The sequence below is a fragment of the Schistocerca serialis genome, chromosome 2 (assembly GCF_023864345.2).
Source record: "Schistocerca serialis cubense isolate TAMUIC-IGC-003099 chromosome 2, iqSchSeri2.2, whole genome shotgun sequence".
Taxonomy (NCBI): Eukaryota; Metazoa; Arthropoda; class Insecta; order Orthoptera; family Acrididae; genus Schistocerca; species Schistocerca serialis.
The window spans coordinates 220,853,744-220,869,506 of NC_064639.1; the positions used below are offsets into that span (position 1 = coordinate 220,853,744).

At 37.1% G+C, this 15,763-nt stretch overlaps 1 protein-coding gene across 1 annotated transcript in view; it reads left to right on the plus strand.

The window, feature by feature from the left end:
* LOC126456962 (diacylglycerol kinase eta-like) overlaps positions 1–15,763 on the plus strand; it is a 537,414-nt gene that overhangs the window by 296,019 nt on the left and 225,632 nt on the right. The window contains exon 10 of the mRNA XM_050092898.1: positions 2,205–2,363. Within this exon, the coding sequence (XP_049948855.1) occupies positions 2,205–2,363 (159 nt within the window). The remainder of the gene's footprint in view (positions 1–2,204; positions 2,364–15,763) is intronic.

Genomic DNA, 15,763 nt, shown 5'->3' on the forward strand with positions numbered 1-15,763 from the left:
CCACTTGTGGCCATTTTGCAAGTAGTTATTCAGCCTGGCAGTGATTAATAGAGTTGTTGGACATTGTCCTGAGAGATATCGTGCCAATTTCTGCCCAAATGGTACAATAGATCATCAAAATCCTGAGCTGGCTGGAGGTGCCCCCCACCCCCGTAATGCCCCAAACATTCACAGTTGGGAGAAATCTGGCAACTTTGCTGGCTAAGGTAGGGTTTGGCATGCTTGAAGATAATCAGTAGAAACTCTCACTGTGTGTGGATGAACATTAGCTTGTTGAATTGTTAGCCCAGGATGGCTTGCCTTGAAGGACAACAAAATGGGGCACCGAATATCGACGACATACTGCTGTGTACTAAGGGCGTTACAGATGGCAACCAAAGGGGTCCTACTATGAAAGGAAATGCTACCCAGACCATCACTCTTGGTCGTTGGGCTGTATTGCAAGTGATTGTCACATTGATATCCCACTGCTGTATGGGCTTCTTCAGGCATGTCTTCAATTGTGCCCAGTACCACTGCAAACAACCAGGCTTGTTGGTGTACAGAGGTCAATGGTAGCTGGTGCAAGCAGTGCTGTGAGCTCAGACCCCTTTCTGTGAGCTACCTATTAATGGTCTTTAGGGTCACTGAAGCACCACTTGCGTGTCGGATCAATCATAATGATGAATTGGGGGACTCAGAGTGCCTCTTTGATGTTTGCTTGGTCCTCATGTTCCATCATCCCTCTAGGTCGACAACTTTCTTTTTGACACTATGATTTGCCCTTCTTGCCAACGTAATGAAACAGTGACATTACTCATATTCAAATGTTGTGCTATTTGACAGTTACTCCTATTTACTTCTTTGAGGCCAACTACATATCCTCTCTCAAATGCTGGTATCTGGTATATTGTTCATGTGTGTGTGTGTGTGGGGGGGGGGGGGGGGGGGGCATATTTACTGTCCAACTGAGTACATGGAATGAAATTCATGAAGACTTTATGCTCTCGTATTGACATGTCCCGTGTTTACTATCCTTGGCAGCTGCACAGTGAAATTGCACTACAGCATCACACATTTGTCCATCGGCTGCCAAAGTTTACAAGTTTACATTTTTTGTTGATACCTGTTTAAATATCATTTTCTGGCTGATTCGCATAGCTGTACAACTCCTTTGAGGTGCATCATTTTTCTTCCCTTAAAGTAAACATTGTTTTTAAGTATTTAATTAAAATAATGTCAGAAAATATGGTGGAGAATTAATGTATAGACTAAAAATAAATGTACAGTCTGTGGCTAAAAGTCTCTGCAAAGCCAGTGTTATTCTTTCCAAAGGTAACAGTCATGTAACCGATAATATTTAGAGAGGACCAGTCCGAGAACATTTTTCCACACAAGCAACTTTCATTTGGCACTTTCCACCCCACTTTTCCCTCATGAACTTTTATCCATAGCTGTTTTTTGCTATACTAATTGTGATACGCACTGTATAGAAATTTTGCGTTTGAGTGCATCACTCAGTTTGATGCACCAAGCAGCCACTATGGACTGTGATACATCCTGTCTACTGACCTTGGCACCGCTATCAGCTGTTTGGATCATCGTGTGGCCTGTATAGGGGACAGCCTTTTGATACTATTACTATGTTTAATCTCGAGGAAGTTTTTTTATGAATCTCTGATACACTGAAGGCAGAATTAATTTGTTCTTTTTGATGTACGGTGAATAGTTGGATCCATTGCGTGATGCTACAGTATACAGCTTAGGTGGAATTATTTACTTGTTTCATATGTGGTAAATAATTGTGTCATACGTGGTAAATAATTGTGTCATATGTGGTAAATAATTGTTTCTGATTGTTTGGGGGGCAAATTTATCCAGCATGCAGCCAATGCTTAATTCGTCCCAGAGATGTTAGATTAAATTCAAATTGGATCTTTGAGAAGGCAAGGCCATCAAATCTTCGGGATTTTACTTTGTGATCAAAATAATTATCATGCTCATACAGAAAGGCCCAATTTCAAACTATTGCTACAGTGTGAAAAGCATACTATTTTCTAAACTGTTTTTTGAACACCTGTATTCAGTTTGCCATTTGACAAAAACTAATCATTGGAGGCCAACTCAGAAAAAAACAGCTGTAGACTATCAGCCACATTTCTTGTATAGAAAAAATTTACTTAAGCAGTTTCATGTGAAAATATTAAAACTGTCTCTTTGCATAGGTGGAGCATCATGACTTTTGAAAGGAGTATAACTATTGCACGAAAACTGTCCCAGACCGATCCAGCATTCTCTATGGCTGCCTATGAGGATTCAGTAGTAAATCATCTGACAAAAATTCTCCAGTCAGATGAACATTCGGAAGTTATCTCATCTGCAAAGTGAGTCAGAACTCAATATATTTTCTTTAAATTCTGTCAGCAATATGTTCTTTTCAGTATCAGAAGAGAATCATATTGAAATTTGTTGAAAGAATATAAGTAAGTAAAAAAAGAAGCTTTTAATTTTGTCTCTGTGCAGAAACTTCAAGTGACTTCATGTACAGTATGTTAAATCGATTACTGACTCATAATACTGTAATTATAAATGTTTATAATGGATACTAGAATATAGGTACAACCAAATAATAAACACGAGGGAAATACTATACAAAATATCCCAGGAGGAAGAGTTAATATTCAGGGATTTGGCAGGAATGCTCGTTTGAAACAAAAAGCACCCTATGGACAATGCCCTTTTTTGAATGGTTTCTGAAATAGATCACATTTAATGCACATTAGTTTTTGGTCTGTTGATGCACACACATGTTTATTGCCCACCCAGCCACTTTAAAGTTTTATTCTAGTGCAAGCCACCTCATTGCTTTCAACCTCTTTGCTCATAATGTCCTTCTGCCACTAAAATAGCCCGTTATACATGCAGTTGTCCATGGTGTTTAGTGGGTGAAGCAGTGCAAGGTGGTGGTGGTTGTTGGGGTATTTAAGGGGGACTAAACAGCTAAGGTCATCAGTCCCCCAGTGCAAGGGATTGAAAGTATATCAGAAGGGAGCATCGGTTAACCGTGTTTGTACATGTGCTAACTAAAATGCCACACTTCTACACTAAAGAAGAATATGTATATATGATGTATGTTTACAGCCTCTGCAACGGTAGTGCACCTGTTGGTGTCGAAGAATAGTGACACATAGAATTTCTGATCATAGAGTGCTTACCAAAGTTTACTCACATTGCATGAAACAGGTGTTCTTCCATGTTCCCCTATTTCTTCTGCAAGTGTAGTTCAGCATCCTGTGCAGAAACTGCAACACATTGTTGAAATGATGCAGAATAGTCTCACTGCCACCACATGGTGACTTTCTGCATTTATCAATGTCCCACAAATGCATGTGTGAATGTGTTAAAAATACATATTTTTAAATTGATACTTTGTAAAACACATGTGGTAATGTTTACTAACAGTTGTAACTGTGTAAAGTTGACAAAGTGCTGAATAATCTATTTCAGAAACCATTCAGAACAGGGTATATATCCATATGAAGTTTTTTGCTTCAAATGATCATTCCTGTCGTATTCCTGAATATTGACTATTCATCGTGGGGCACCCTGTACGTATAGACTTCAAAAAGAGTGGTAATAAACACAAGCACTTGTGAATATAAAACTGAGTCACTGAGGGTAGGGAAAATGTTTTGTTTGAAGTATTAGATAAAAACAGTAGCTGAACTGCAGAAAAGAAGAAACTGTCACTATTTTCAAAGTAGCTGTTTTTTATTGTTACATACAGTACATAAATAGATGTAAATTACTTTAGAACTATTTCCCATAGTTATCAATATGCATAGATTAACTCAAGTTAAAATTTACTATTAGTATAATTTACAGAAATAGCCTGCAGCGTCTACATCTGTATGTTATGTATACTTGACTGTTTTCATATTCCTGGAGTTTTTCCTTCATGATGAGATTTATGGAACACAATGTGTGAATGAATAAAAGAAATATGTTTGTGTTATTAATATTGTATTCTTTAAATTATATGAAGTTCCAGGTTCTAATGTTATGAGACATTATATTTTAAAAGTCCTTGACATTATTTCATGTTGCTTTGAAAAGAATGGCTAAAATCCCTTTACACAGATGAGATGCCTCATCAGTTTAAATAAATATGTCAGCTTTATCCCACATCTCTCCTATCTGTACAAAGTAGACTAGAGATGTATAAGGGACTAATAAACCTGTAAATATAAAATGTTAAAAGCATCCAAAAAAGTTGAATGTAACTCATTTGTGTGACTACCATAATGAGTTGAAATTACTGGAGAGACTGTGAAGGATTTCTAAATTCATTATAAAATGTCATAGTTAACCTATTCAGACACTTTTCTCCCTATATTTACTAATTTCCAAAAAAGAAGACTTTTCATTCCTCTGCGAGAATCTGCATTTTATAAGATGAGGTCGAGAGGATTGCCTTGAAGAAATTTCATTACATTTGCACAATCAGTTTCAGCAGTACACCTGAGAACAACATATTCAGTTAATATGCCAGAAAGCATTGAACATCACAAGATTAGAGCATGTTTGGACAGCACTGATGATTCATTGCTGTAGTCTACATAGTTTTGTTCCCATTTGTGTTCTGTGCTGATGTCACACTGATATACAAGGAATGAAATTTAATTTTTTAAATAAATCTAATGCCAGATTGCAAATTTTTGGGTTTGCAACTGAGCTGTCATTTTCTCTTGACTTAATACTTCGACACCTTCACTTGTTGTCGTCATCAAGTGTTGAGTGCAGATTTTGTTGCTTGCTGTTTGGACTCCAGCTGAACTGTGAACAGTATACACTATGCCCTGCTGTATTATTTCCCTATACTTTTAAACAGTTAGTCTGCAGACATTCAGATCCAACAGAGAAGCTATGCCAAGTGTAAAAAAGTTTAAAAAAGGAAAATGATGTGCATATCACATCTGCTGTCGTATGTAATCCACTTTTTGAAGTCCTACATTATCTTCTAAACAACAGAATAGATATTGGATGGGTGGACAGACATTTGAAGTCGTATTTTTTAAGTATTTTCTCGTATTTTCCCAAAGATTGTGCCCGTGTATGGAAAATACGGAATTCTGGTGGCTTTTCATTGGTGTTGCTTCCTGCTGCAAGTGGTGACAATGTACATAGTAGGGAATGCTCAATCTGATGTTCTACATACTTTTTCTTTTTTTAAATTTTTGTCACTTGTTTGAATTCTTCTGTGAGGCTTTGTTTGTCTGACAGTGTACATCCCCTGTGGATTTGAATTTCTGTGACTGTTTTATTATATAAAAGTGCTTGGAGACAACTTTTATGGTGGGAAATAATATGTATTATTCTCAGTTTGGTTGTAATCCAAACAGTGAGCAACAATGTCTGATCTGCATATGACACATGATGGAGATAACTAGGGGAAATGTTGAAATATTGTATAAAGTGAAAATAACAGCTCAGCTGTAATCCCAAAAACATGCAAACCATCAATTTTGCAGAGAGAGCGTGCAAGATAAAATTTCATGTTGTCTGTTCGTCAGTGTTCAGTCACTTACTTAAACTAACAATCACTAATTCACCACGTTTCTCTTGTAAATCCATTTAGATGTACATTAGAAACCCTCTAATCCCATACCTTCAGTATCCTGTCAGTGCAGGATACCAAAAATGGTAAATTGCAGTGTCATCTAAAAATATCAGTGTACAGTATATTTGACACCATGTAAACAACGGGCGACTGGCCTTTGTGTATTGTACATTCTCCGCTTCTGTTAAATTGATAAAATTGTGTGATACTGTATAAAACAACAGAAGGAAAAAGATTTGTCAGAAGGTAAGTGGTGAAAATATTACCTGAGATCAATTCAGACACAGTTATCTAGCAACAGTACACCACTTCTCTGCTCAGGCAAACCAAGTTTTTTTTTTTAAATCTGCCAGTTGTAACGCCCCAAATTCTATGATGAGTTTGCAATCGGTATAGCCATCTGTAAGAAAATACATTGTGCCCTATGCTCCACATTGGAGTAAAAGGAATTAAGTAAGTAAGTAAGAAAGAAAATATATATTCAGTTTCTGATAACCCCAATTTGTCACAGAACTGTTTACCTTTTTCTGTATCCATAGGTCAAGTTACAGGTTTTCCTTCAGACCTTTTGGTGCAGGACCACTTGTACAAAATTTTAATCATCTGATGTAGTTCAGGCTTTTTCAAAGTTTTTCATGATTCATTGTCTTTTATTGCAACTATCTATCAGGCAAACTTTTGAAGTTGATCTTTATTTATTTTTTAACATCATAGACTGTTGAAGAACCAACTATACATTCTTCCACAATCTTATTTCTGTCCTCACCTTTCTCAATACAATTCATGATATACAGCCATTGTTGTATCATACACTTAATATGTTCACTTCCACTTTGTTTTGAGAGGTACTTGGTTGAGAAAATTACACTTCAAAACACCACTTTTTAATCACTGTAGACAAATGGTGCATGACAGAAGCTGCCTGATAGGTGACAAAACAGTTGATGGCACTACGTGACTTGCAATTGGTGACCATACCGAGTGTGACTGAATTTTGACAACATTTACAAAATATTCAGTATGTGTGAAGCAATGCCCCCTCATGAACCATGGACCTTGCTATTGGTGGGGAGATTTGCATGCCTAAGCGGTACAGATAGCCGTACAATAGGTGCAACAACAATGGAAGGGTATCTGTTGAGAGGCCAGACAAACATGTGGTTCCTGAAGAGGGGCAGCTGCCATTTTAGTAGTTACAGGGACAACAGTCTGGATGATTGACTGATCTGGCCATGTAACATTAACCAAAATAGCCTTGCTGTGCTGCTACTGTGAACAGCTGAAAGCAAGGAGAAACTACAGCTGTAATTTTTCCCGAGGGCATGCAGCTCTACTGTATGGTTAAATGATGGTAGGTTAGAAAATTTAAAAGGGAAATGGATAGGTTAAAGTTAGATATAGTGGGAATTCGTGAAATTAGATGGGAGGAGAAATGGGACAGGTGAATATAGGGTTATAAATACAAAATCCAGTAGGAGTAATGCGATTTTAGGTTTAACAATCAATAAGAAAATAGGAGTGCGGGTAAGCTATTAACAGCATAGTGAATGCGATATTGTAGCCTAGATAGACACAAAGCTCTCACCCACCACAGTAGTACAAGTTTATATGCCAGCTAGCTCCACAAATGATGAAGGGATTGAAGAAACGTGTGATGAGATAAAAGATATTATTTAGATAGTTAAGCGAGAAGAAAACTTATTAGACATGTGGGGCTGGGATTCGGTAGTAGAAAAAGGAAGAGAAGGAAAAACAATAGGTGAGTATGGACTGGGGAAAAGGAATGAAAGAGGCAGCCACCAGGCAGAATTTTGCAAAGAGCATAAGTTAATTTGGGAGCTGATGACCATGCTGTTTAGCGCCCAAAAACCTCAAACCACACACACATAAGTTAATCATGACAAACACTTGGTTTAAGAATCGTGAAAGAAGTTTGTATACATGGAAGAGACATGGAGACACTAGAAGGTTTCAGAGTGATTATATAATGGTAAGACAAATATTTCAGAACCAGATTTTAAATTGTTAGATATTTGCAGGGGCAAATGTGGACTCTGACCACAATTTATTGGTTATTAACTGTAGATCAAAACTGAAGAAATTGCTAAAAGGTAGGAAATTAAGTAGATGGGTTGTGGATACACTGAAAGAACCATCGGTTGTTGAGAGTTTCAGAGGTAGCATTGGGGAATGATTGGCAAGAGCAGGGGAAAGGAATACAGTAGAAGAAGAATGGGTAGCTCTGAGAGATGAAATAGTGAAGGCAGAAGAGTCTAACATAACCATCCCAGCTCATCAAACCATTTAAATCATAACCAGATCCAGAAGCACAACATGTTTTACATTTTTGGAGGTGATAAATTTGCTGCAGAAAGCCTTGGGTCACAACACAATTAATCTGTTAGCAACAGTTGTTTATTTATCACAACTTTACAGACACCACAACACACCAGCAAGTCCTCCAACCACTCTCTTTCTAGCTTTTTTGACACTGTATATTTATACATATTTTAACAATTACGTTCTTTGACATTATTATGTTATTTCATGTTTGATGTTACAATTGCAATAAGCTAAGCCAGCAAAAAATGACAATACGGAGTCTTAGTAGAAATTAAAATGTGTACAATGATAATGCATATTTCTGAAATTAATTATCTTTTATACGTGCAATTTTAAAACATACATACAGTTAACAATTAAGTTCTTATTATTCAATCCAGAACATTCGCGAATATCTTTTTGGAATTTAATTAATTATGCGATTTTATGAAACAGTTTTGAAACTTCCTGGCAGATTAAAACTGTGTGCCCGACTGAGACTCGAACTCGGGACCTTTGCCTTTCGCGGGCAAGTGCTCTACCATCTGAGCTACCGAAGCACAACTCACGCCCGGTCCTCACAGCTTCACTTCTGCCAGTATCTCATCTCCTACCTGCTTCAGTAGCTCAGATGGTAGAGCACTTGCCCGTGAAAGGCAAAGGTCCCGAGTTCGAGTCTCGGTTGGGCACTCAGTTTTAATCTGCCAGGAAGTTTCATATCAGTGCACACTCCGCTGCAGAGTGAAAATCTCATTCTGGAAACAATTTTGAGCTGGTAATATTTCTACAACAACAAAATTACAATTCAAATGTTCAAAATGACTTTTTATAACATTTGAAGGCTAAAATGTGGAATAATTATGTACAACCTGAAACATTTAAATCATGCTATAGAAGGTTAATGACTCATTCTTCTAACATTATTTATGATACAAATTGTCTTTCTGAATCAGGTTATGTCTCCAGTTTAAATGAAACTTCTCTAGTTTTCGTAATTTGTGGACACTGCACTGAATTTCTCTATTATGTTCCAGAAACAATAATTATGAGCTTAATTACAGAATTTTAGTTGGTGATTTCCATAAGAATATGTTGTCCTGACTTGCAAAGATACATAAATGTTAAGCTTTTCGAAAATTAATGGTTTACACAGTTAATTTGCGTTATGGTAAACAATGAATTTTACTAATTGCATTATAATTACAAAACTGAATATAAAAGGTTACTAACATTTATTCACTATTAACACTGATTCCAGAACTTGTTCTTTCTCTTCAAAATGTCCCGAAATTCATATCAAAATGGTAATGACTTATCCTAACTGTACGTTACTTTACCTTATTAAGAACATACATTAATTAGTCTGTGGCACAGTTTAACTTTTTTGTTACAACTATTTCACACTGTTGCAGTAAGTGACCTCATTCACTGATTGTCCTTATACACTACCTACATCTGTTTCAATATGTATCGCATACTACGAAACCTGCTGTATTGGGTACTCCACATGACCCAGTACAGCCTGTTTTGTTACAAGAGGATCAAATAGATAAAAAGACAAGGCCTAGTAGAAATCCATGGGAAACACAAGAGATATTGAACTTAATTGATGAAAGGAGAAAATATAAAACTGTAGTAAATGAAGCAGGCAAAAGGGAATACAAACATCTAAAAAATGAGACTGACAGGAAGTGCATAGTAGCTAAACAGGAATGGCTAGAGGACAAATGTAAGGATTTAGAAGCATTTTCGGGCACTGTGACATCACCATGAACAACATCATTTATCCCAGCTTTTTTAAATACAAAATGCTTTCCTACTGTAAAAATATTAATTTTATAAATGTTTCATTTCCTAAGATGGGCTTATGCACCGCACATTTGTAACAAATCAAATCACATATGTATTTTGTCACTGGCCCATCTTTTAATTCGAACCGTTGAGTTAAAAATTCAATAAATTGGAGCACAATCTTTTGATATATGTTAACACAAGGAATTAACTGATGCACATTATAACCTACAAGAAACTATGCAAGTTTGCCTTCATGAGAGTGATGCTATCATGCAGTGCATTAAATATGACAAACTTTGGCAGTTGCACTTAAAACATTTATTTTGCTCTTGATCGATTTTGGTTATTTTATATAACTGTTGTCAAAAGATAATACTGTTAAGACGTATACATTAATTGCATGTCATAATCACAGACTGTATGTTGTAACATCAAAGTATAACATTTCCAGTTGATGATGTTTTGAGAGAGGGATGCATGTACATTACTAAAGGAGCTATGCTGCCTGCATTACAGTTATGATGTGAATTAATGTTCTCTACAGCACTTTTATTTTCCCAAATTTTTACTCAGTTATTCCTTATTAACTATATAAAAATACCATTTTAATATTTTTCGAAGTGAGTTGCTGCTTGTGCTTGTTTTTGACAACAGCATGAAGGATGAATGTTTGCATTCTGCAGGAATTTTTGTTATTTTTGGATGAATAGTGGGGAACCACTCTGCAGGTGTTATACAAAAGTTTCTTAAGACACTCTTTTCTCAGAATAAGTTGCTGTGTTTATGCACAAGAACAAACTTCAATTCAAAGACACTTTTCTGATGGTTTGAGCACTACTGCATGGGAAAGTACACTGCTGGCCATTAAAATTGCTACACCACGAAGATGACGTGCTACAGACGCAAAATTTAACCGACAGCAAGAAGATGCTGTGATATGCAAATGCTTAGCTTTTCAGAGCATTCACACAAGGTTGGCGCCAGTGGTGACACCTACAACATGCTGACATGAGGAAAGTTTCCAACCGATTTCTCATACACAAACAGCAGTTGGCCGGTGTTGCCTGGTGAAACGTTGTTGTGATGCCTCGTGTAAGGAGGAGAAGTGCATACCATCACGTTTCCGACTTTGATAAAGGTTGTATTATAGCCTATAGTGATTGTGGTTTATCGTATTGCGACAATGCTGCTTGCGTTGGTCGAGATCCAATGACTGTTAGCAGAATATGGAATGGGTGGGTTCGGAAGGGTAATACGGAACGCCGTGCTGGATCCCAACAGCCTCATATCACTAGCAGAGGAGATGACAGGCATCTTATCTGCATGGCTGTAACAGATTGTGCAGCCACGTCTCAATCCCGGAGTGAATAGATGGGAACGTTTGCAAGACAACAACCATCTGCACAAACAGTTTGATGACGTTTGCAGCAGCATGGACTATCAGCTGGGAGACCATGGTTGCGGTTACCCTTGACACTGCATCACAAACAGGAGTGCCTGCGATGGTGTACTCAACGACGAACCGGGGAGCACGAATGGCAAAACGTCATTTTGTCGGATGAATCCAGGTTCTGTTTACAGCATCATGATGGTCGCATCCGTGTTCGGCGACATCGCGGTGAACGCTCATTGGAAGCGTGTATTCGTCATCGCCATACTGGCATATCACCCCACGTGATGGTATGGAGTGCCATTGGTTACATGTCTCGGTCACCTCTTGTTCGCATTGATGGCACTTTAAACAGTGAACTTTACATTTCAGATGTGTTACAGCCTGTGGCTCTACCCTTCATTCAGTCCCTGTGAAACCCTACATTTCAGCAGGATAATGCATGACCGCATGTTACAGGTCCTTCATGGGTCTTTCTGCATACAGAAAATGTTCAACTGCAGCACATTCTCCAGATATCTCACCAATTGAAAATGTGTGGTCAATGGTGGCCGAGCAGCTGGCTCGCACTACTCTTGATGAACTGTGGTATCGTGCTTCATGAGCAGCTGTACGTGAACACGCCATCCAAGCTCTGTTTGACTCAATGCCCTGGTGTATCAAGGCTGTTATTACGGCCAGAGGTGGTTGTTCTGGGTTCTGATTTCTCAGGATCTATGCACAAAAATTGTGTGAAAATGTAGTCACATGTCAGTTCTAGTATAATATATTTGTCCAATGAATACCCGTTTATCATCTGCATTTCTTCTTGGTGTAGCAATTTTAATGGCCTGTAGTGTACTTGATGGAATGTACCTATTTGAAACACTTTTTCATACAGTAATGTCATCGATTATGACCGACAAAAGTATCCTGCTTAAACATACTTTTGGAAATGGTACGAGCAAATACAACCATTTGCTTCTTTCGGATTGTTTTTTTTCTTCATAATTTTGACAACAAAACTCCTTCTAACCGTGCCTGCTAGTGAAATTTCACTTCCTTTTGTGTTACAATCATGCAAATTACAACTTAGAAAAGCACAGCCTAGCATTGCGTAAGACTCTACGATCATCTTTGCATCGAAGTACTTGAAACAATGGAAAACAAATCAACAACATGAGAAACTCAGTGTACCTTTCTACATACAAAAATTGCAACAAGCGTTCCACAGTGACGTCATGCGAGCAACAATCGAAACACATTTACGTCTGTACACGGGCAGCGGGTTAATGTGTTCCCCTGGACAGCAGCAAATATTCCAAATGCCAGCACCAATAAAGAAGTGTGCACCACAATGGTGTAAACAGCAGAAGTTCAAGCAGATCGTTAGTTTTGGGAGCCAATCTTTTGAATATATCAGTTACCAAGTTTTTCATTGTTTTGTGAAGTTATTATTATCATCAAACAGATATCAGGATTTTTTTTAAAAAAAAAGGAGAGTTTAGTTACATTACCTACTTCTTTGTTATTGTTTTTCAAAAGACAGGACATTTAACTAAATTTTTTGTGCAATTTAAACTAAGACATTATTTTATTATACTGTAATCTGTGAGGTAACAAAAGGATTATTAACATTTTGATGTTCTCTACATAAACTGATGTAACATGTGATGTAGTACGTAAACAAATTCTACAGCTACATGACTACTCTCCAATACATACTTATGTGTCTGGCAATGGGTTCATCTAACCACTTTCGCATTATTTCTCTACCATTCCGCTCCCAAATAGTGCTGGAGAAATGAATGCTTAAATATTTCCTTGTGATCTCTGATTTCTGTTATTTTATTACAGTGACCATTTCTCCATATGTAGTTGGATGTCAAAATATTTTCATATTCGAGGGAGAAAGTTAGAGACTAAAATTTTGTGTAAAGATCTCTCCACAACAAAAAGCCTCAGTTTTAATGATTGACATCCCAACTCGCGTGGTATATCTGTGACAGTCATATGAAAGAAAAATGGAACATTATCCAGAGAAGATACTCAAAGCAAAAGAACATTCTCTGAGAATAAAATATCTGAAACATGTTCTCTGAGGACAGAGTTGTTCTTCAGTACCTCTCCTCCTTCTTGAGAAGATTCTCTCTATGTATGTCCTCTGCCATGTCCAGCACAGAACACACATGTGATTTTATGTTTCATTAAACTTGCTCAAACAGACAAACTGTGGGAGCATGCTGACGAATAGTTGTGTGTGCACAGTATAGGGGCAGCGGCAAAGACTCTAGTGTGTACATAATCATTTACTCTTTGCTTTGTGGTTGTTTTTGTCTTAGATGTTCTATGTTAATGTCTGGCTCATTGCTTCACAATAAAGTTGAACTTTAAGAATATGAATGAGTCTATCATTAATAGAATGGAGCTACATAGTGGCTACAAAACTATTCAAAGTGCAAGTATGGAACTGGCATCAGTGTTTTCTAGAATAGCTGCACTGCATTTCGATTTTAGTTTTATGTGCGGCAACAAATTATAAAGTCGATACATGGACAGTTTATGAAAATGCATTTTCTGACAATGTTACAGAATTTTTGACATGGGGGAAACTTTTTCTATATTGAAGTTAGGTGAAAACATTATGTGTACGAAAGCTTAAGAATACGTCACATTTTCATCTACTCCAAATCAGAACTCTGTCAGAGTTTTGTAACAAGAGAAAATTTTGGTTAAATATGAGACACAAACAGTCCATTCACACGTCAAGTATGTAAGGCTGAAGTCACAGTAGCACTGATGCTGGTGGATTCTGCTGACAACCAACATTGGCAGAAGATAGCTGATCATTTCAAATCAGTAGACCACTATGTGTGCTCACAATGTAGCCGACCTCATCATCTGAAAGTACGTGTTTCATATGACAACCGGTGAAATTCAAACCAGTTGTGTGTGTGTGTGTGTGTGTGTGTGTGTGTGTGTGTGTGTGTGTGTGTGTGTGTCCAGTCATAATGGTCAACAAAACATGAAACATGAGCTGTGGGGAGCTGATAAGTTTAGTCAAAGATACAGTTTGCAGAATCTATGGACTGAAATCATAGGTTTATTGGAAGCCACAAAGGGGCAAACTCTTTATCAAACATTTTTCCTGTGGATTACAAGCTAGAAAAATAATTTGTTCAAGTGACAAGGATGTCTTACTTTTTACTTAAAATAATTATATTGAATGTTTTTGGATTATGATTATTTACAAATTATTATTACTGCTTACTAGTGGTGTTTTTATGGCGGTAGGGTGGTGATTCTGTTACATTATGCAGTTTGCAAATGTGGTGTACATATGTGTTCCCCAATTTTCAGCGCTTTAGATGTTAAGAGCACTGTAGACTGAACTTTTTGTTTGCCTGTCATATACTGAATGAGAGCTATTGAAGGTTAATTGATGTATGCTTGCACAATGTAAAAGAAATTCAGCAAAGCAGATTTCAAGTAGGGCCCTACTTGTAGAGATGTGATTCAAGGTCTATTAAAAAATCCAATTCTCACATTAAAAATGCAGTTCTGGTTCAAGTAAAACCAGAAGTGACACTTCGATATTTAACATCTGTCTATTACATCTTTCTAATACTTAGGCCTATACCATGTTTTGAAAAGCATAGTTTCAAAATTTTTCTGTGATATGTTAGATGTTATTTATGATACTTGGAATACTAATTTAAGATCTAATATTTTCACTCTTGCACCTCACATACCTGTGCTATGAAATTTTTAATTTTTCCTATGCCAAATTTTGAAGCCGTGCAAGTGCACTAAAAGACACTGCAATTTTGCTGATTTTCTTTATTAAAATCAACACTCAATCTGAAGTAATACTGCCCCCAGGAGTAGTGTTACTTCCTTTCTCAAATCCACTGGGTAAGTGTTTAGAGAGTAGTGATGTGTACTAGAATCTGAATGTCCTGCCTACTGCATTAATTTTCATCATTTTTAGAATAAAGTGAGCTGCTGTAAAACTACAAATCTGCCTTTCATTAAATGAATAATACTTGCTTTCTTACACAAATTTTATCAATGTATCATATAATAGAAACATGTAATTTCACCACATAAATTAACCATTGCTTGCTCATAACCTTATTGGCAAAAAATGTACACACTGAAGTCACACATCCTGCCACTGTAGCATAATAAACAACACTCTAAACAACATGGTTTGGAGAGATCATTAATGCAGTGTATCACTGATACTACATATTTTCGTAATACAAGTGTATAAATATGAAAAACATCAATTACGGCTTGTTAGTTTCTAAGGTGGTGGCTGATTCTGTTGCTAACCACTGTTGAGCGAAGGAAAGTGGTATCACAAAGTTAAAGTGTTTTTAACTGTTGTGGCATGGTGTTTTTCCCTTCCTCTTGCATATTCATAAACCTTGTCTCGTAATTCCAGTAACTGAGGACAGAATGTACAGTACCATGTTCATTTCAAGACAGATATAACTCATTTACATGCATCTTTTAATACCAACAGCCACACTGCAGCATTCGTCTCCAAGCATGGATGCATCATAATACTACAAGCGCAAACAAAGTTGACACTCAACATGGTGGTTGATGGAAGCGACCGTACAGGCATTTGCCGTTTACAGTCACTCCCATCAGCCACCACACCAAGTGTC